This window comes from Notothenia coriiceps, unplaced genomic scaffold, assembly GCF_000735185.1.
Source record: "Notothenia coriiceps isolate Sejong01 unplaced genomic scaffold, NC01 NC01_scaffold00021080, whole genome shotgun sequence".
NCBI lineage: Eukaryota > Metazoa > Chordata > Actinopteri > Perciformes > Nototheniidae > Notothenia > Notothenia coriiceps.
This window is the reverse complement of record NW_011353781.1, coordinates 36567-59326: the sequence shown is the minus strand read 5'-3', so window position 1 is coordinate 59326 and position 22760 is coordinate 36567. Positions and strand designations below refer to the sequence as shown.

General features: G+C 39.1%; 1 protein-coding gene across 1 annotated transcript in view; it reads left to right on the top strand.

The window, feature by feature from the left end:
• Nucleotides 1–5311: 5311 nt before the first annotated feature.
• The window catches only part of npas2 (neuronal PAS domain protein 2), a 26556-nt gene continuing 9107 nt past the window's right edge, over nucleotides 5312–22760 (top strand). The window contains exons 1-14 of the mRNA XM_010780022.1: nucleotides 5312–5740; nucleotides 11073–11272; nucleotides 13526–13582; nucleotides 14773–14927; nucleotides 15071–15162; nucleotides 15368–15457; nucleotides 15770–15890; nucleotides 16903–17016; nucleotides 17173–17291; nucleotides 18413–18495; nucleotides 18612–18718; nucleotides 18803–18950; nucleotides 19404–19488; nucleotides 19584–19710. Of these exons, the coding sequence (XP_010778324.1) occupies nucleotides 11217–11272; nucleotides 13526–13582; nucleotides 14773–14927; nucleotides 15071–15162; nucleotides 15368–15457; nucleotides 15770–15890; nucleotides 16903–17016; nucleotides 17173–17291; nucleotides 18413–18495; nucleotides 18612–18718; nucleotides 18803–18950; nucleotides 19404–19488; nucleotides 19584–19710 (1354 nt within the window). The 5' untranslated portion in view covers nucleotides 5312–5740; nucleotides 11073–11216. The remainder of the gene's footprint in view (nucleotides 5741–11072; nucleotides 11273–13525; nucleotides 13583–14772; nucleotides 14928–15070; nucleotides 15163–15367; nucleotides 15458–15769; nucleotides 15891–16902; nucleotides 17017–17172; nucleotides 17292–18412; nucleotides 18496–18611; nucleotides 18719–18802; nucleotides 18951–19403; nucleotides 19489–19583; nucleotides 19711–22760) is intronic.

The window sequence follows — 22760 nt, the reverse complement described above, 5'->3', positions numbered from 1 at the left end:
ATCCTCAGAAAGGTTCGTTGAACATCAGATGGGAAAAACTTTTTCTTTAAAATCATTATTAAGAACTGGTAGATAACGGTTAGGCCAAAGTTGTGAGAACTTCCCTGCTTAAGCTGGGATAGTGAAGGCATGATCTGCATCCCAATTTCACACCTCATGCCAAAAACCCTAACCTATCCACCATGGGAGGGCAATGGTATTTAGTATTTAGCCAACGTTATGTTTTGCCAATCAGCTCAGGGAGAAGCGCACTGGTTCATGATTTTGGCATTCTCTTGAGAAAATATATTTGTGCACAGAATTCCTCGCAGAGCCGCTAGCTCGCGGAGAGAGAGCCAGTGCGAAAAGGACCTGTCTGTGTTGTTAAGTAGCACACAGTAAACTGCTGAAAAAGACCCTTGTGCGCTCACGTATTTAGCAACTCTTTAGCAAAATTGAAATAGGCCTTCTGTCAGGGTTTTGTGCTCTTTTATTCAGCAGTGAGAGCACAGGCATCAGATTCAGAGTTGTCATAAAAACAACAAAAACATCTACCTACTGAAAAATCCGTTAAATAGCTGAATGACGGCTATAAAGGAGTGTAATGAGCTTCTTCCCTGGCTTTAGTCACTCACAAGCAAAACAAAAATGTTAATCCAATCAGGACTTCTACAATTGTACATACTAAGCAGCCTCTGTGGGAGACGCACAACCAGCTTAACGGTGGAATTGATTGACATACAAGTTAACAAGCAAAAGCCCTGCATTGAAAAGGTTACTCGGGGGAATAAAAGCCTACAAAAGCTTGTAGTGTGACGCGTTTTCGAAGAGAAAGCTCCAAGTGAAGCAAGATAGTTTTGGGGATATTTAATAAATAAAATCATAACATAGTAACTATGGACAAAAACGGTCAACAGAAAAAAAAATGACAGGCACAAGCTCACCCTCTGTCATCCGCCCCACTGAAACAAGGTGGCTTAAATAGACAAACCACACCCACGTGACAGTTACCCGAGTGCCAACAAACAAATAAAAGGTGTCGTAAACAAAATAATAATAATACAAATAATGAATTCGGGCTAAGTAGCATTATGGGCCGGCCTACAGTTTAGCATCCAAAATATACCTAAGCTACCAAAAGAAAAGCTACTATTTATGCCAAATTGGCCGATTTCAGAATAATACGATATTATATTTGATTTATAATTATAGATGCATTCATGTGCTTTTCCAGCGGTAAAGGGTGCAGCTGAGTTTTAATTGACTTTGTATACTGGCCAGGGCTAGTGTGAATTTACTCCAGGTGTAACGTAAAGTCTGTTATTTAAGAGTTGATTATATTCACAAATTAATCCAAATCTTTTAAAGCTAAACTAAAGGTATTAAATAAATGTGGCGAGTAAAAAGTACACGATTTCCCCTGAACTGCTTAGTAGAAAGAAGCTGCAAAGTAGCCAGTAACATTGGAAATACCTAAGTAAAGCAACAAGGTATCTCACAATTGTACTTAACCCTTGTATTGGTGTTCATATTTTTGTTACTCAAGCCAGTGTTTGCTGGGCTTGGTGCGGAGGGGGGGGGCACCCGCTTGCCTTTGTGGGTCTTTCAAATTCACACAATCGAACTATGTTAAGTTAAAATACTCAACAGGCATGGTTTACTTTAGCCCTTTACATTTTGTTAGATCACATAATAGTGCCCTACTTTGTTTTTTTACCCACTGACTGGCTGGTCCGCGGCTTCGTCTTGTATAACTAGCTGATGCTCAATCTCATCCTCTTCTTCAAAGTCCACTGCTCAGACTCAGAATTCTCAGGAAATGTGATCCTCACATCTGAAACCTCTTCCTCTTCCTCTACATCATCATCAAATGGTTCTCTCTCTCTTCCAAAATTCATTTGCAAGCCCTCTGATGTTGCAGGCAGAATTCGTTTGGCCATCTTTATCCAGTTGTTTGCTGATAAGGACGGCCAAAGCTAGTGGTGAGCTTTATTTAATTGTGTCTGACCCAAATTTGCAGCTTGGATAGAGGTGTGAAAAAAAGAAAGATTGTTCCCGCACAAACATAATGGGGAATTGTTGAGTAGCAGACAGGTGTTTGGTGCTTTGAATTTATCACAATTTTGCAACTCCTTTGTGGGGAATTGGGCAGGGGCCAGAAAACACAAAAGTCTCACACACACACACACACACCAGCACACACACACACACACACACACACACACACACACACACACCACACACACACACACACACACACACACCACACACACACACACACACACACACACACACACACACACACACACACCACACACACACACACCACACCACACACACAGAGAGAATGCCCTGGACCAATGCCACACTTTGTTTGCCCCGGGTCACCCATACCATCTATGTAGATTCCCAACCTCTTTCCCCCAAGAGGCCCCCCAAATGACCACTGTTGGAAGATGCGCCCCCTCCCCCCACACACACAAGGGGGAACAGCGGCTAATAAAGTTTAAAAGACAAAAAAATGTTACAACTACTGTCACAACTGGACTGCATGCTGAAGCATTTTGTTAAAGGAGATGAAGCGTATTTAAGGAGCACTATGAGTGACTTTATGGTAGACTCAGGATAATTCATTGGTCCCGCCTTATGTTATGAAGAAATTATAGACACGCAGGTAAACAGTTCACAATATGGATAAAACTTGTAAAACACATACTCAAAGTAAAACGTGATGCCGATGTGTTTTATGTGTATTCAAAAGCCGTAAAATAATCTACAAAATGGAGGGAGACCGATCCTGGATCGGAGCAACTGTGACAAATAATCCAACTGAAACCGGCATGGACAATGACTATGTTTTAAAAATGCGCTTATCCAGAAAAGCCTGGTTTGGAAACTTTACTTTAGTTTTTATGCCTATAATAGCTACTAACTTGAATTTTTATTCAAATTAATTAATCAATAATTTTTTTGATTTTATTTTATTGTAGAGACAAGGCTTTTACTGACAATCATGTATTGCGTTACAATTATTTGTAAAAAAAAAAAATGTGATCTTTGGTTGGGAACCACTGCTCTATGTAATGTAAATGTCACAGAAAATGAGCTAAATAATGAAAAATACCATACAAGGGTGCAGTACTTGAGTAAATGTACTTAGTTACTTCCCACCTCTGATACAGATTGACTATGGCAATCAAATAATGGTATGGTTGTTTAGATTCTAAAGTTGCATGGCCTTCTCAAAATAGTATTACAAAGTAAACACTTTGCCTTCAATGCTCACTCTCAGTTGTTTCAGAAGTTCATTCTTGTGATTGTTTAGCAGAAGCAACATATTTTGAGTCAGTCTGTTATTAGCCCTTGAATTTAGTCGTGCAGAATACTGACCCACATTTGGGACTTCAGCTGAGGGAGAAGGCAATCAGGAAGTTATGAAAAAACAAAAACATAGGAAGTATGGATGTACTTGAGGGGAAAAACCTAATTCCTCTTTGGCTTATTTTTTTCATTATGATTTTGAGTGTCAACCTTGTGTTGAAATTAAGTACCTTTCCTTCAGATTGAGATACATGGTTTATAGACAGAGTCAGACAGGCTAATCTGCTTGTTTTGCTGGCAGGAAGGAGCCACTCGTTTCCCTCACCTGATCTACATGTGATTCACCTTGATGCTCTAAACTGTGTTTTATTGTAATTAATGCCAATTACTCTAGTATATTACTTAATTTCAATTTTGAGGCACATTGACTCGCCTACTTCCATTTTATGCTACTTAATACTCACCCCACTCTCAGAGGGAAATATTGTACTTTCTTTGTGACTAATTGAAGTTTAAATTATGTTATGCAGATTAAAATTAATCTAAAAATAAAACCACATACATTACAATATATTAGTATAGTGTACACTGCAAGCTGTAACAATGATGTACACATAAATGCATCAATACTTATAGTCCTGAAATATTTAGCCTTTAAAAGATTCTGAAAGTGGAAATTCTCCATATTAAGAACTTCTATTAGCGGTCCTATTTTGATGCGAATACTTGTACTTTACTCGATTGAACGCAGAACTTTTACTTAAGGTTGTAAAAAAGATCTGAATACTTCTTCCACACACACTTAGTGACAGTAGGCTGACAGTACCTGACAGGTAAATGGATGTATCTTACATTTCTCAAAAAGTCAACCCCTTACTTCTACGAGTTCACACCGGGCTGTTCTTACTTGATAATTGTGAACCTAATAGATTAAAGGCTTCTTGTCAAGCTTCCACGGTCAAGTGGTTTATAGGTTAAGACCGTGCACACAGGGCGGATCTACGGGGGGGGCAGCTGCCAGAATTCTAGGGTATCATGAGTATTTTCTGCTGTTTTATACTATATTTGAGTTTGTTTATCTGAACACCTTGTTTCTCTTGTGCATTAAGAACACTTGTGTTAGGGCATGATTTAACAATAAAAAGGTTATACAGTATAAAATACCACGTACTGTACGCCCTCCCAAGCCACCCTGGCATGACCTCTTGCCCCCCCTTTGCCACCCCATGTAAATTGTTCTAGAACCCGTACTACGTACTACGTACTACACACACACACACACACACACACACACACACACACACACACACACACACACACACACACACACACACACACACACACACACACACACACACACACACACACACACACACAAATGCATATGTACACACACAACAGTGGAAGAAGTATTCAGATGCTTTACTTGAGTAAATTATCAATGCATTACTGTCAAAATACTTAATTACAAGTTGAAGTCCTGCATTTAGAATCTTACTTTGGTACAAGTACAAAGGTATTGTGGTATCAAAGTAAAAGTAATCATTGTGCAAATTGCCTTTATGTGTATATAATTATATTTATATGTGACCTTTCTAGATAATATGGTTGCATCACGTAGTTATGTTGTAGACAAACAAAGTTCTGATTGACTTTTTGTAAAATACTTAAATAATTTCACTCTTTTTTGAGTTGCTCCACTAGTTTAGTTTTTAGAGATGTATTTTGTTAAAAGTAGCTTAAACTGTTTGATACATGTAATGGGGTAAACTTACATTGTTTCTCTTTAAAATGTAGTGGAATAGAGGTATAAAGTAGCACAAAATGGAAATACTCAAGTAAAGTGAGAGTAGGCCTACCTCCAAATTGTAGTTGAGTAGCCTACAGTCCTTGAGTAAATGTACTAAGTTACTTCCCACACACACATTACACATCAACATGTCATTTAGTGGGGTGCTATTATGCATAAAGCACATGCTAAAGATTACAATCACCCCCCCCCACTACAGGTTTCTGTCGGTTGTGCTCATGTGCTGCACACTGCTTATGCTGCTGCTCCTGCCGTCGTTAGCCGAGTATTGAGCTACCAGCTGACCTACTTTCTCTCAGCCACTCGGTCCTGTTTACAAGTCCCTGCCAGCGGAGGATGTGGAGTACAGTGCCTGGAAAATAGACAAACACAGCCCGCAACTAGCAAACACCACAAAAAGGGACATTTAGCTGGTGTGTTTTGTTGATAAATGAGGACTGTCAAAGCCACAGACAGCTCGCCGGCGATCAATAACAGCACGTTATTAACTTAGGCGTTGTTATGCAATGTAACGCTTTCGGTGCTCTCGTGGTGGTGACGTTAAACTGCTATGTTGTAGTTTAAAAAAAATGAACAGATTGGTTAAAGTTAAGTGTCGACCATTCTTTCTTCTGGACACACGTTTTCAAGGTAGGTGAGATTTAATGTAAGCTTTCAGTGTCGCGTTGTTATAACATCGAAGTTTACCAGCGTTTTAAAGGAGATGTGTTCGACAGCATGCTTAGCTTTTTTCAATCATGCTTACTCCTGTCAGACTGTTTAGGCTGAATATATTGTGTGTGTGGATTACGGGAGTCTTGTATTAGCAACGTTACAGGAGCTCTTGAATGCTGCTTACATGTTTTCAGCGCACAGTCATTCTAGTGCCCTCGTTACAAGGTTGAAATAACCCATTTCTTCCCCCCTTTTGTACCTCTGCTGATGGTGACATTCATGGTAAAACACTGAAGGGATTGTCAAACGTCAGAGAGCAAAATGTTAAATGTCACAGGAAAATAAATCCTTTAATAATTTCTCAACGGGTTTAGGTCAGGCTGATGTTAGCCAACCTGGCAGCTTTAAATCTACTGGAGTTCACATTTCTTTCACTAACCCACTGCTTTTCATTTTAGCCCAGTATTTTGGACTTCTCATTTGCACTTGACACAGTTTTATTACACAGAGGTCTACGGATGAAGTGTGACAAAATTACTTATTTACTATACTGGAAGTTAAAGGGTCATTGAGTGCACTCATTGGCCCACCCACTGTTTTTATGGTTAGGTGTGTAACCTATAGTAGCCAAGGGTTTCCTTATCAGTCAACAACAAAAATCCCACCAGAAATAATGCTTTTACAACTTACAATATTTGTTTTAAACATTTAGAATTGTCTATTTACCCCTTTGCATGTGCAAATATGCATTTTGTAAATAAATGCTAATATATTGATAGACAAAGGACCACCAGATGAATTCCTGATCACAAAGGTGTTGGACATCGTGATGTTATTATGTACTGTATGTATTGTAATATTTACCAATAATAAGCATTTATGGGTAAATTAAAGCAAATTAGTGAAATATGATTTCAAATTATTTGCGATGTAAGATCAAACAGGCGTATGTGTCAAATCAATCATTCCCATTTGAACTAAAACAATTGTCCAGCCAAGTTAATGTTTACCTGACAGCTCAAAACCAGCTGCAGGGGGAGGTGGTCCGCCAATGTAAACTTTACACACACAGACAGTAGCAGTCACTACTCCAGTTTAAAACTAGTCTACCAGCACAACAGCAGCATCACACTGCGAGCTCTTGAGCTGGAACCCATTGTATTTTTGAAGACTGTTGAAGCGTACAGGTAGCATTTTCTCACAAGCTTTCTGTCACCTGATTTATTAAGTGTGTATGTGTGAGCAATGGATACATAAGCTTGATAAACCCTCTAATAACTCTACTCTGAATGGTCAGCAGCACTTAATGAGTGGGTGTATTGTGTTATTCCAGATAGGGCTGGGTAATATATTGATATGAGACTGAATTTAATAATCAAACATTGCCTGTGTGCCGGTTTTCAAATCTCAATAATGAGAAACTGCTGCGAATATCTGAGCTGGTGAGACTGTTGGGTTCGAACCTTTATATATACAGTCTATGGTTCGAACTTGAAGTTTGAAGTGTCATCTTTACTGACCATTTCTGGTTTGTCGATTTCAAACTAGAAAGTATGCAATCAATATGGATTCTATGTTGAAATATATTGAGAAAAGGTTTCTGGAGGCAGAAATCCAGTATTGCCATTAAACAATTATTTTCCAGGTTTTGTTAACATTGCCTATAATTGCTGAATTTGCCTAGAGATATGAAGAGGTCAGAGGTTAGATGCAAATAAATTGTTCAAGCCAAATTCTAATATTTGGGTCATATGATAAACCAAAGTGCACTCAGAGAACGCAGACCTCTGCCAAAGCTATTTCCATAAGTAAAAAAGAATGCGTATATCTGTCTCTTGATACATAACAGCTCCAAAATGTAATATGTTCTTCCTTGGTCTATACTACACACTTCCAGCAAGTTCTATGAAAAGCGGGTCAGAAGTTTTTCTGTAATCCTGCTGACAGTTTAATATGGAGGTAATTATCTGCCAAGATAATAGAAGCAAGCTTGCTCAGTATGTCACAAGTGAACAAAGTAGGTCTCTTTGCTCTTTGGGCTTCCAATAGATTAAAGATAAACTGCACTAATGTGAATGAATGAATGAATTACCCAGTAAACTCATCAACACTTAAACAAGTCTGGGTGTTTAGCTCTTATCTGCTTCAAGATTTTGAAACTGTGTCCTTGTAACAAAACAGTGAGTCAGATCTGAATATAGTTCTCAGTACAGACATGCTGTGCATCCGATGAAAGTATGTGCATGCCATCCATATGGAAAAATCTATAATAAATCACATATGGCAGCAAATCGTTTTCAGCTCCAATCCTTACGTGCCGGGGCCGACAGACCACACCTCAATCTCTGATCAAACGGGTATTCTGTCTCTGAGGAAAATATCTGCTGTCAAGATCTCTCACCTGTTCCAAGGCTTCTACAAGCAATCGTTATCGTAAAGTTACTGATGGTTTCAGAAACAATCCGTATGATCAAAAAGTTTGCATCATTAACTGAGAGCCACACACAGGTGTTAGTAATCTCTAAAGGAGGATCTGACAGAAAGCATGACCTCATTTAATTTGAATCTGCATGAAAGTGGAAAGGTGCGGGGAAACAGGGTTTTTTCAGATGTCGTTTTTCTCAAGGCATTAAAAAGACTCTAAATATATTTAAAAATATGCACTGTGCTAATGCTGTTTGCCTGGTGAGTAGAGTGAAATTAAATATACAAAGGAGCAACATTATATCCCACAACAAGCTATAGGGTGAGGTGTGAGGTTCGGTTGGTGACAGCAGGGGCTTTTCCTCCATTAAACTTTAAAAGAAAGGAAACCTACACTGCCTGCAGAAAAACACACAGTTATTCCAACCCCGCATTTCCTGTACGTTTAGTAATAAAGCAATTTCTTGTCAGAGTAACAGTCTCCATCCTTTTACAGCCTGCTTACTTCCTGAGTTTACTCATGAACTTGAACTTCAGTGTACTGACTGTCATGAATTCAGGTTGCTGGTTAAAGGCTTTAAGTACCGCCTAAGGCACAAGTGTAATTAGACTGGTGTTTTTTAGAGGTTAACCTTGCAAGGTGTGGTAGGTTTAACCTCATTACTTTAGAAGAATGCTGGTTGTATGGGAGGTTTTGTTTTACACAGCTTTGCAGAGGCAATACGTATAGGTTAACGTTGCATGCGCTATTCTTGATGCACTGAAAATAGCTTTTTTTCCCTATTCAAATTTTTTTGTAGTAGGCTAAATTGTATTACAAGCGTGGATTTATTTGTTATATGTTGCTTAAATTAAAATGTGTTTCTCGTTTTGTCAATACAAAACGCCTATATTTTTCATTTTGTTATTCTATCAACATTTTATCATACATTACAGTTCTATATGAGATAATTCTCAAGCTGAAATCAGTAGTTTGGCAGTAAGTGAGTAGAGCAGAGCAGTTATTGCAAGTGTGTCTGAATAAGTGTTAGTTTTTCGCTCAGCAATTGCAATTTTCTTTGATGCTGATCATGAATGTCATGATCAATTTCGGAAAAATCTTAGTGACCCAATTAAATAATAGCTCAGATTGTCTTTAACAATTAAGAGCTTGAGTCCTTGGCAGTTCAACCTCCTTTGGCGCAATGTTTTCTCCCTGCTGCTTTCCATTTGAATGGGTTTATGTGGATGGGAGGGAAGGAGGAGGTGTCGTGTTGTTAACAATAATTAAGACTCATGGAAAAGTGCGTTTCATTATCCTGGTTTGTGCAAGTCATTCCTATCTTCTATGAAAGTAAGCCTGTGGGAACATTTGAGCAAAACTGTGCACAGCAGAGACTGGTGGTTTTAGAGCATAAAGTAGCATTTAGATTTTAAATGAGCCTTAGGTCAGAGTGACATGATTTTGGTTGAACTGTTTCACTCTTCTGAATTCTGTAATTGGCCATAAAAGGGGGCATTATTCACTGTTTTCAAATCCCTTATGAGTGCAGGAATTTCAGTGACGATGCAAACCAAAGATGAAACTGTACACATGTATTTTTGCCTTTAAAGACAATCTAGGGATATATGTATACTTTTTCTTTAGCAATAAAATGTTTATTGTGGTTAACCCTAGACATTATCAGCAAATGGGGTTTACATCTGCCCATGTGATGATGTGAATCGTATTAAACTGAAGTCTCTGAAATCAGCTGGCTGTCACGCTCCTTGGAACACTTGAGATGCAATGCCCTGCGTTTTTTGGGGCCAGATAAGCATTTATTCTAGAGTGACAGTGTTGAAAGGTGAAGATCGAGGGGATGACAGGGATCGCAGGGAGCCTGTACCTGCCAGCTCTAACCAGAGCAATCTCCTGCTTTGTCACTTGAAATGTACCTTTTTTCCAATTAGATTGTACATCCTTTAATCCATTAGCTATACCTGCTTATCCTATTGAGGTTTATTGGAGCCAATCCTTGCTGACATCAGGCAAGAGACTGAGTACACCCTGGACCGGCCGCCAGTCGATCACAGGGCAGAGGCACAGAGTATTCAGGTTTACAATACATCACTCTGAAGTTAATATTCCTCCTCTGACAATGGGTTTCAAATGTATTTGAAATTAAGGAAAATACTTAAGGATACATTTCCTGAGTTACACCACCAAATTCACTTTACCTACCAACTGCAATAATACCCTTGATAAACAATTAAAACATTTCAGGACAAAACAAACGTATACTACTTTAATCGAGGCTAAGGGAAAGTAGTGTTTTCCGACTGAAAACACTACCGTTAAAAGTGGAAAGGAGCAAAATGGAGTGTTGTTAAGACTATTTCAGACATATGGTGCCTGAGATGATGCATGTTCTGTTCACCACATAAAGACACAGAGGCGATGTATTAATATCTGTAGCTAAATACTGTCTTCTGTTGTTCCATTACAGTAGACCAAGGCTCCAGAGTGTGCGTTCTTAGTTAAATCCATAATGGATGTTGTCTAACCTTGACAACAGAGGATGTGAAGGAGGTGGCTGTTCCACTCTTTATTTTCTTTGCTGGGTTATCAAAAGAGCTTTCTGCCTCAGACAGTTTTCTAGGTCAGGGGAGCACCTCCTGTGAAAAACACTTCTTTAGTAATGAAGTACTGTAACCAGGTAGTTGAAGATTGCTAGTGCACTTTACATTGCATTATTAATGGTTACCCAACAATAGTAAAAAAAAAAGATGATTGGAGGTTGTATGTCCCAAATGTCACCTGCTTATGTTTTCTTGGGTTAAATAACACAGCTCCTCTGCTAAATGACCACTTTATACCAACATTACAGGATGCTGTAATCCATTTTGTGTGTCTTTTCCCCAGGATTTGGCGTTTCTTTGATGGACTTGAGAAGGCGGTGGGCAACTGGTCCGTGAGATGTTTTTTCCAAAAGGGTGCTCAGACGAGGTCAGCGCGGATGGGACTAATGAGATCTGAGAGCGGGCCTGGCTGGGGACAGGAGTGAGCATGGACAATCTTTCTGACTTCGGGGGCACCTGTCCATCCACACACAGGGAATGGGAGTGAGTATCCAAACTAGTTCACTCGGTGATCTCTATTGTTCTTCTGTTACACTGGTAAATATAAAAGGTGACAAAAACCTGAGCTGGGATACGTTGGGACCTTTATTTCCTTCCACGAAAGCTTTATTCAAACTATAATTTTAGCCGTTTTCTGATGCACAAAAACAAATGTTTTCTTTTTAATTATATGGAACACATCTCTTGCCTCCTAAAGTATTTCGTCTATGATCCTTAGAAGTACCTCTGGCTTATAGACCTAAAGTAAAATAGCTTTTGTAATTTTCTCCTCGAAATTATCTCAATTCCTCCTCTTTCACTATTTCATATTTCAATGGTAAGCTAGATGACAATGTGAGTTCACTATTAATTAAGGAATAGATCAATTATAGTAAACAAGTGTATGGGTGAAAGGGATTTCTAAAAAGGATCCTGAGAAATGTTTTGCAGCCTACATTTAAAATGTACAGCACCACAAGACACAAGAGGAAATGTTAAACAAGTGTTAAAATACATTCCAATAATTAATTCAGTAAATGAAAGCTCCTTACAATCGAAATAATCGGTGTCATGCTAATTGTGTAACCCCCCAGCTATATAAATATAGATATATTGAGTATAAAGTACACGTTGAGTTGCCACCTGCAAAGCAGGGAACATTTCTCACAGATGTGATCAGAGCACTTACATCTGCGGGATCTGTGATAATTTCTAAACGACAGTTGGAAATGTATTTATTTACATTGGCTAATTACAAGTGTTATTCTTATTATGTTTTTTTTTTTACTAATTCTCTAATTCTAATGATCTTCTTGTTTTTAAAGGTACATCTCTCATGTCTTGTATAAAAAGTCCTCATAAGAATAAATCCTTATTATTACTCTTTTTGAATATTGATCTAATACATGCAGAGTTACACCCACACATAGAAACCAGCAACCATTATATTTCTGACTTCTGCTTGCTTTCAGTTTCCATTATGCACTGCATCTCATCTTTCATTGAGAAAAGCCTTATGCCCCTCATGTATGAGCGTGGCTTTTTGAATGCTCTGGACACACCAATAGCTCACTGTGCACATGGAACAAAATGTGGTTTTACCATTTGTCATGTGTATTTTCAAATGATGGTACCTCATTACTCATGTAGGAAAATATATTTTAAATTAAAAAGCGCAAAATAAATCTAAATCCTAAAGTAGCTTCAAGGGGTTTTTACAATCTGAACAGCATACAACAGCCTCAATCCTTAAACCCTCAATTTGGATAACATTAACTCCCTTTATAGAAAGGGGAAAAAAGCGGGGAATCCTGAGGAACAGAGTAACTGCATATATCTAGACAATATTACCATGTAGGTATTGCAATTTATAAATAAGAAACAGACATCTTATGTGGTCTATAAATACATAAAGTATAGAGTTTGAGGCAGGCCTTAAACTCAAACCTGAATCTTTAGAAATGGAAACTCTCTGGACCTAACTAAGAGCAGAAGTTTGGTGGCACTCCTTAGAGTTGTAATCTGTAATATGCTGTAGTAACATGCACAGAGTAACTCACAACTGGCCCTATAATTCAGGTTAAAGTCTTATTTGTATAGGCTTTATGACTTTATGATTATGTCTATTACCATTGATGAACTTGTGACAGATTATGAAAGTCCGCCCGTGCTGCCCCGGCCACAGATAGTAAACACCTACTAGCAGTAATGTGTGAAAACAATAAGACTGGCTGCTGGTAAACCCTCTGCTCTGTGACACAGCAGGAGGTTGCATACATCAAATGTGATTCCACATGTTGAACTTGCTGCCATATTTCCTGCTATGATCAAACAGTGTGAGCCTGAGTGTGCATGAACCAAAAATAGGAAGTTTGCATTTATGACCCGTTAAATAACACAGAAGACAAACAAGGCAGCTCATCTGGGTTACCGGGTTATTTGAACAGAATCGTGGCACTATATTTAGTCAGTGGGATTACAGTGTGTCTCTGTTTATATCCTTAATTTATCTGACTAGCAGACACATTATGAAAAATAACAGAAGATACAGCACATGAACCAAGTGATTGAAGAATTCCATTGAGCTGCTTCGGTTTCAGTGTCCTAGCACCGAAAACACTAGGACAAGTAAATGCTTTAAAGGTCTATTGTGAAAGGGTGAAAAATGTATCATGACAAAATGTAAATGCTATTATCTGATGGCCCTTTTAAATCATCAAATATTTGACATTTGTCTTGTCCCCCTGTGTTTTCCAGCACCAACAGCTGTGTGGACGATTTAATGGATGAAGATGAGAAAGACAAGGCAAAAAGGTATTTAATTTTTCATTTATTTCATAAAGGAAGTCGGTAATATCTGAGTAACATACAGGATGTTGTATTAATGATTATTACTAAATTCACTTTTAGTTTCTCTGTCTGCCTGGAAAACTTGCATCTTTTGTGAAAGTCATCCTTTTAAAAAAATCTTAAAGCCTAATCTCATGTCATGGTTAAGAATGAAATCCATGGAAATTCAAGTATTTCCTAAATAGATTCAGGTAAAACTGCGCTCATGAGTGGTAATTACTTCTTTGTCACCTCTTGCTCCTCCTTCACGCATTTCTAGACATTCAATAATTCTCAATGTAAGAGCACCAGATATAAAGTTATCCGCTGTATCACTTCTTTCTTTTAGATTTGTATTAAAAATATATATTTTCTATGATTGCTGACTGTCATGTTGGGGAAGCTTTGTTGAATCTTTACAAATGAATATGTCCCGCTTCCCTCAAGATACCTTCTTCCGACTAATTTGGAATTCCTGGAATTACATTTCTTATTACATTAACCTTGAATTCACTAAATGATACGTATGAATGTACCATCTCAGATTAGTCGATCTCAAATCACAACCTTTTTCTTGTAAAAGCTGAATTAATAACTTCTTGGTACAGAGGGAATCCAACACAAGCTGACTGACACACCACTTTTGAATTGTTTCCGCTACATATCTAACGGACGGGAAGCAAAAGGAGTATTCCTTTGGAGTTGTGTTTTTGACCACCTTTTGTTCCTAATGTAAATGTAAATCCAATATTCTCAACAAAAAAAAAATATCCTTCAGCTTTCTAACATCGTCTTTCTGCTGTTCGCCATGTAACGCTTTCACACTACTTTGCTAAACACTTTTAATACTGCTCTAAAATTAAGTGTGGCTGTGACCACGTTTAGGGCCATAGCTGATGGAAGCACATTAGGAAGGATATAAATAAAAAAATAGGCTGTTCAGTTAAATAATGTGTTCTGTATTATACCACTCTTGTCACTGGTTGATCATCTATTTTAAACAGTTTTTATTATTCCATCCATCTGCAACCAAGTGTGTCCTTGCACTCTTGGCTAGCTTTTATTTGGTAAAGCGCTGAACAATCTGACAAGGATTTAAATGTTGAAGAACAGGTTCTTCATTGGCTTGCCTTGAGATTTCACTGATCTGTGTTCTCTCGGGTGGACTTCCGCAGGGCGTCTCGTAACAAATCGGAGAAGAAAAGAAGAGACCAATTCAATGTGCTCATCAAGGAGCTATGCACCATGCTGCAGGGCCAAGGCCATCCGCGCAAGATGGACAAGTCCACCATACTGCAGAGGACTATTGACTTCCTGCAGAAACAGAAAGGTATGAAGGTATCGCATGGTCTATACAGCATCCAGGCTTAATTTGGGAAATGTTCAAGGACTGTATGAGGATGGTTTTTACTTTCAAACTTTTATACATGTATTATTACGTAATTATTCTCACTTAATCCTTTTCTTTTTCAGACATCACTGCACAGAACGAAACCTGCGATGTGAGGCAGGACTGGAAGCCTTCGTTCCTCAGCAATGAGGAGTTCACTCAGCTGATGTTGGAGGTAAGGCCCAGGAGGAACAGCCTGAGTCACTTTAGCTCCAACATTGATTTGTGTTATAAATAAAGCAGGAAACACTCTCCCTAACTTTAAAGCTACATTGGCACACTAAATAATTAGTAATGCATATAACTATTACAGATGATGAGATGTGGAATGGTAAGCATTCTCATTTACGCCTTCACACATTCCTTTCTCCTCCTTACAGGCCCTCGATGGTTTCCTAATAGCGTTAACTACAGACGGCAACATCATATACGTATCTGACAGTGTGTCTTCACTCATTGGCCATTTACCGGTAAGTGAAGTAGCCGAAACTACTTTTACTCTATTGCTAAAACTCATTTGTTTTCTGCTCTAATCCTTTTGTATTTTTTGTTCCCAAAAAACAAAAAAAGAGAGTTTGAGCGCTTTCTTTCAGGGCTGTTAACCTTTATCGTGTTAATGAGAGAAAATGTATTTGATCAATTACTGCATGTGCTGGTTTAAGTCTGCCACAGGCGTAGAAATGGCGTTATCCTCCTTTGTGAGAATCATGTGACCTGTTGTGCTGCATTGTTGCGTAAAGGCTTTAAAGACTGACCGTCATGCACCTCTCCTTTTTCACCAGTCCGATATGGTGGATCAAAATATCTTGAATTTCCTCCCGGAGCGGGAACACGGGGAGGTGTATAAGCTGCTATCATCCCACATGCTGGTGACTGACCCCATTGCTGCTGAATTTCTTGAAAGTGAGTACCTGTCGTCTGGCTCCTGATTGTTTCCATCACCAGGTAGCGTCCCACATCAGGAGTTCACAGGTTCAGTATGTTAGAGCAACACTGTGTACATAACACTCTTTTCCCGGTTAAGGTCTTTATATTTAGAGCAGGTTGCTGAATTTAGGTCTGACGTTTATTGGATTGCTGATATATGATTAGCCTTTTTTGCTAATTATAGGGGCTAGCTTAGTATCATAGTTAAGACTTTAAATCACTGTTATGTTCACACAGTAATCTAAAGGAATGTAGTATCTGGAGCTCAAGACACTGACCTTAATCCCGCGTTACTGTTGGACTTGTCCCAGGAAAAGAAACTTGCGAGAAGCTCATGTCTCTCCCGATACTTAGAAGTCTAAATAGCGAACAGTCCCAGACCATGTCTGGAGCCATTGTGACGTCTTTGCCACATTTAGAAACTTGTTCGTTTTGACAAGGTTGGACGTTTTATGTAGGTTAAAACTCAGCTGCTTCATTAAATTAAAAAAGAACACTCAGACTATTAAGGGCAAACATGTCCCATTAAAAAATATATTGATCCCACCACCACAAAGATGGTGTTTCAGATCTGGTTTCAATATTTGACTTTTGACAATGTTCCCCCAGATTGATTTTGGATTTTTTGTCCTTTGGGTCAAATACTTTAAATTTTCCAAGTGAAAATAAAAATTCCCACTAGCATGAAGTTCACAAAAAAAATCACTACAACAATGGCACATGTGAACAAACTGAACATTTAAGGGTTCAAATTCTGGAGAATGTATGAATATTTTTTGAGTTTTGATCAGAACTGATGTTGGTTAACCCATTTAACTCAGGAGAAGGGGTATTATCTAATTTTAAAAATTTGTTATGCAGGTATGTTTGTCCTCTAAGGACATCAGAGCAATTTCTTTTAAAGAGAGGCACAAGGTTTAAGTGAAATAATTGATTATAACGTAAAAAAAAAGCTGTTTTAATGAAAATAAAACGTGCTGTTTTTCAGGTGAGGAACATATTGAATTTTGCTGCCATCTAGCCAGAGAAAACATTGACCCGAATGAGCCGGTTGAGTACGAGTACGTCAAGTTTGTTGGAGATTTCAAATTCCATAATAATGGTAAGGCCTTTTATTTTCTTCCTGTTTCAATGTATTCCAGTTCTTTAACATTAATGTCGTTTTATGTAAATACTCATAATTGACTGAAATGGAGAGAATCGATATATTTTAAAAAGTAAAATGGACCAACCCATGCTTCTCGTCCTTGTCATGCAGTGCCTACGTCTTCTTGTAACGGGCTGGATTTGACGTTACCAAGAAGCCTGCAGACGTCTCTGGAAGAGCAGGTCTGCCTCATCGCTACAGTACGATTAGTCACTCCGCAATTTCTAAAGGTAAGACCAGATCCAAATTCCTGTGCTTTTCTTTTCCCCGCATATGTTGCATTTTTGGCATCAATTCTTTCAGATGAATAAAACAGGTGGTGCTGGTGATGATGATAATCAAAATGGTCTGTGGTCTAATGGCATGAGTGGGAGCACACATTTTGTTACATGCAAACTCCATTGTTACGAGCACTCTGGAGACTTCTCTTTGCACATTGTGTCCTTTTTCAACTGATTACATCATTAGATTACAGATGAATCCTCCCAAATGTGCTCTCTAAGAGGACATCTGGACAGTCATTGAAGTAAATTGAAGCCCTGAACCTTTCTGAGGTCTTTAATGTTCAGATCAACTCAGATCAAACTTAAAAGAAAAGTAAGATAAAGCTAAAGACTAAAACATTGAGACTCTATCCCAGAGGTCGCGTTAACCGAATATATTCCGTCTATGACGGAATTTTTTTAACAATGACGGAAAAATCTGAAAGCAGTCCGTCATTTTGACGGATTAGAACAAACTCAGAACAGCCCCAAAGTTTCCCCGCAGCAGGGCTCCGGTGTTATGCCGTGTTATGGATGCCCGCCAAAAAGGAAATGATATCGTTTCCAGACCTAACTTTGCTGTACAAATCATTGAAATGTCTGGGGGTTTATGCTTTACGCTGTGGCACGCTCCCGTGAGGTGCAGTGGGCATACATAGCACACGGGATAACACCGGCGCTAACAATTCACGAGCGAGACACAGACACAGATTTGCCAGATGGAAGGACTGTTACAGTCAAGTCTGGACCATATGACACATGGAATATTTTTTCCCTCAGACACAAGACACATACTCCCTTTAATTTGCAGTTATTTTTAACTCCAAACCTAGTATATTTTTCACAATTCCTCCCACAGAGTACTTTAAGTTGTCACATGCGTTCACCAAATTCTTAAATGTTAAAGGTTACAGCTTTAAGGCGTTGATGAAATAATACAAATACGATGACATGTAAAAGATAAGCTGAATTTAGTAGATTCAAATGCTCTAACGAGTACTTAGACAAAAATAACATATTATAGGATTGGTAACTGCTTTCTTTGCTATAAAAGCCCATAAGTAACATTCTCTGTATTTTCTGTTCAGGATTTATGTAATGTGGAAGATCCTTCTGATGAATTCACATCCAGACACAGCCTTGAATGGAAGTTTCTGTTTTTAGATCACAGGTAAAAATATATGTATGATGTCTTCTCCTATCAATAATCAACATTATAGCTTCTTTTTTATACTTTTTTTTTTTCTTTCTCACACCTATTTTATCTTCTTTTTTTGGATCTTCAAGGGCTTCACCAATCATAGGATATTTACCTTTTGAGGTTCTTGGCACTTCAGGCTATGATTATTATCATGTGGATGACTTGGAGCTTATAGCTCAGTGTCATAAGCAGCGTGAGTATTTCTGTCACTCGTCTTTTATAAACCACCCTCAGATGAAAATTGGTTTTGGTTTACATTCTTTATTTTCCTCCACAGTAATGCAGTTTGGAAAGGGTAAATCCTGCTACTATCGCTTCCTGACCAAAGGACAGCAGTGGATTTGGTTGCAGACTCACTACTACATCACCTACCACCAGTGGAACTCCAAGCCTGAGTTCATCGTCTGTACGCACACTGTCGTCAGGTAGGCCTGTTGGTTTAATCCTGGAGTATAAAATATATACAAAATAAAAGTTATAAGTAAAAACATATACATTTTGTTTCATTGGATTAGGGAAGTATGTAATGCACCGGCTGTTTGCAAAAAAGTTAAATTTACAACCGTGTATTTGGGTCACTATAGATAAAACAGAATTTTACTTGGGATAGGGTTTTATTTGCAGAGAAAAAACTCAGAATTGTGCACATTTTCAAATAATAGAACAACAGTATTTGAATTTAAATTGAGTCCCAAATGTACGAGAAAAAAGAAATGGGACATTTTGCGTCTTTTCACCAAAAATGTACCCATTTTAGTTTTTACCCCCCTGCTCTATATATTTTTGTTTTCAACCCTAAATTGCCATAATACAGCATTGTATATATTTGAAATACAGCACACTTGTAAAACAATCTCATTTTCGATTTTATTTTTCAGTTATGCTGAAGTGCGTGCTGAAAGGAGGCGAGCGTTTCGCTTTGAAGAGCAGTCTCCACCTGGAATCGCTCCCTCTTCAGTGAAGGTAACAGACATGGGTCCTTCTACGAACAATCAGCAGCTTTTCAAAGGTCAGTCTGTATGTCAGATTCAGATACTGAGCATCCCTCTGTGTTCCAGGCTCAGGAGCTGTACCTGGACATCTGCTCCACTCTGAACCCTCCGCGGGACAGAACGAGCGGCGCACGTTCGGTTTCCTCCCACAGCTCCAGGAAGTCCTCCCCCACAGCAATGTCAGACTCCGCATGTGAGTCATCCTCTGCTCCCCAAAGTGCTGACTCATTCAGCAGCAGGTGAAAATGTACAGAAATCCTGCTCTTATATAGCTGAACGAATTATAGCTTTTTTTATTTAACTGAAAGCAAGGAATTATCTGCTGTTGCAAAACCGTTTTAATATTTTCCAACCTGAAAGTTGATCTGAAAATACTTCTGTAATCTAGCAGAACAAAGTCAATAAACCACCTACCTTTTTATACTGCATGTGGGTGACGAATGCACCCATAATGAAATGTTTAAAGGCTTACTTTAGCGCGCCCTGCTTGTGTGAGCCTCCAGTCTCACTGTTCTTCCACCCACCATCTAATGTACTAAAACAATTTACTCCCATCTGCGTGTTTATGAACAATTGACAGCTGCAGACTCATTACAGACGCTGTTCATAAATATAGCTGCTGCTGCTCTCTTACCACAAATGAAATAACTCTCACTATTTCCAAAGATATATTCATGCAGATGGTTTTTCTTCGCTTCTCTTTTCTGGCCGACTAGGATCAAATAAATTATGAATGAACAGTGTTGTTACTTATCAAACCACAAAAGGAAATGCATTATACAATATGTTCTGCCTTGACCATAGTGCCTCTTCAAAGGAGGAATCGACAGTCCCTTTTTAAAGAGGATACATAATATCCTGTTTCCACTTTTGTCAGGGTCACCTATTACGCAAAATCCACTTTTTCATGTCTTTTCTACATAAACATGTGTCCCCTCTGTGTAAAGAGATTCTGAAAGTTTCAGGAAAAAATATTTGCTCACTTTTTGATCCATTTATATAAAAACCTGTCTGAAAATGAGCTGATTAGATTTTGGCCACTTTATGATGTCATAACGATTGTTTGGCCAATAACCAACCAAGGTAACCCCCCCCCCCCACCTTATCACCTGAATCTCCTCCTAGAGCACCATTGGATTATTTTTAACCAAATATCTCGTGGAGAGGCGTGGGGAATGGCTCCTTATTTTCATCTAAAGTAACAGACAGAGCAGGGCCGGTTTTTGGCATAGGCGACCGCCAGATCTGAGGGGGCGCTGCGCTGGTAGCTCTGGGAGGGAAAAATGTTTTTTTGACCGTTGGCGCTCATCCTAATTTTCGGCCTTGATGTAACAATATTCATAATTAAGTAAATGTAACACCCTTTTCACCGCCCACGGCCGCGGTTACCACGTTTCAATTTGGCCCTGCACGAATGGGCCGCTGTAAGTGATGGAAATGGGGGATGTTGGCTTATCAGGCCCCGGGGCCCGCGGCAGCTCACAGCCAAAGTGCGAGCGAGCGCGGAGAGGAGAGGAGAGAGGAGAGGGTGCAGCCGGTAGCGCAGCGCCTGTTGTTATTAGCATCTGTGCTAGCTGCTCTAAACGATATAAGAAGTAGCATGTTCTACAACCAGGGAGGAGGAGAGCTCTCCTGTCAGACTGAGAGGCTCAGTGAGGGAAAGGACTCCTGAGTGTTTAGTTTAACTTTTAGTCCAGAGTTAATCCAGTCCGTGGGTCCAAAACACTTTTGACTCAGCAGATTTATCGTACAACACAGGCACTCCCTTTATAATATCTGGGATAAAAGATTTGAATCATAGTTCAATGTCATAGGCTTAACTATCAGACAATAAACCAAAAATATTGTTTAAAACTGAGAAACTTAAAAAAAATATGCATAAATCACCACACGAATAAATGTAATGCTTAACTAGTAAAATAAGATACGAAGATGAAAGCGGCCCCTGAAGCAGAGGCCCAATCCAAACGCTCGCCCCTCACCCTGAACCCTACACACTACCCCCTAGGCCGTTGCGCATTCGCGCGTTTGCGCATCCGTATCGGCGTGCGTTCGCACGGCAAGCGGAGGTCTGCCACATTAAGCGTGGCTGTTCCACAACGCAAACAGTGTGGGAGCGGTGTGCGAGGGGGAAGTGTCGCTATCAAGGCCATGAAAACAGCGAGTCTGCATCGGTGGCTGACGTTGAGACCGGTCTCTACCTGACCGTTGCTCGAACGCTGTGTGGTGTCCAGTCAGGACAACACAAGCTGTTAACAAGTACCGAGTTACAGCGAAACATTAGCTGATAAACTCGCAATGTTAAACACACTCTCATGATCAACCTCATATGTTTTTAACGTTAGGCGATCATACCATGGTGGTTTCGTCTAGAAAAAGGTAAATGTGTGACATTGCTTATTATAAGGTTTTGTATCAATTTACAGGACTGTTGCCACAAAACTAAGAAGCTTCATAAACCATCAGGTTTAAACTAAAAGAGCTTTTACCAAAAAATTAACACCATTAACACGCTGTTTCACTTTGACCTGCACCGTTTCAACTTAATTTGTTCCTGTGAAAGAAGCATGGTGATCTGAAGTTGTACTAGCGCTTAGCGGGCATTTGCCTGTTTCTGGCGGAGACGCAGGGGGGAGTTTTGTCCCAACACCGCTTGCCGCTGTATTCAGTCCTCGCATGTAAGGAGGAGCCTCATGTGTCACTCGCGTCACGGAGGGTGAGCTCTGTAAAGCGGTAGGATGTCAGGGTAAGGCGTAGCATCAAAATTTGAAATGGGGAATTTTAATTTGAAAAATCTAATTTTGGTGGCTGGCATTGGCATTGTGTTCGCAATTAAGCAATGAACATGACTTGTTGCAAAAGTTTTGAGGAATTCCAGTTGGATTTAGGGTGCGACTTGAACTTTGAACTTTGTGAAATTTCGACAAAAAAATTGTCTTAATGCCAAAGGTTGACCTCCGGAAATGTGTTGAGTACAGTGAATTTATATCAGTCAACATGTTCTATAACGGTAAAAAGGTTGGTTTGCCTTTGGGAACTTGGGCATTTCTCAGAATCAATATTCAAGATTTCTCCATTCATTTGTTTATAGACAAAAATTAATGAGCTCAAGCTGGCGACTTGTTCAGCGTTACTGAGTTTTTGTGCAAGCAGTGACTGGATGTCAGCACACACACTTATAAAGTTGTAATATGACTTTTATTGTTGACACTCAATTAAAGAACCAAACCCTGAACTTAAACT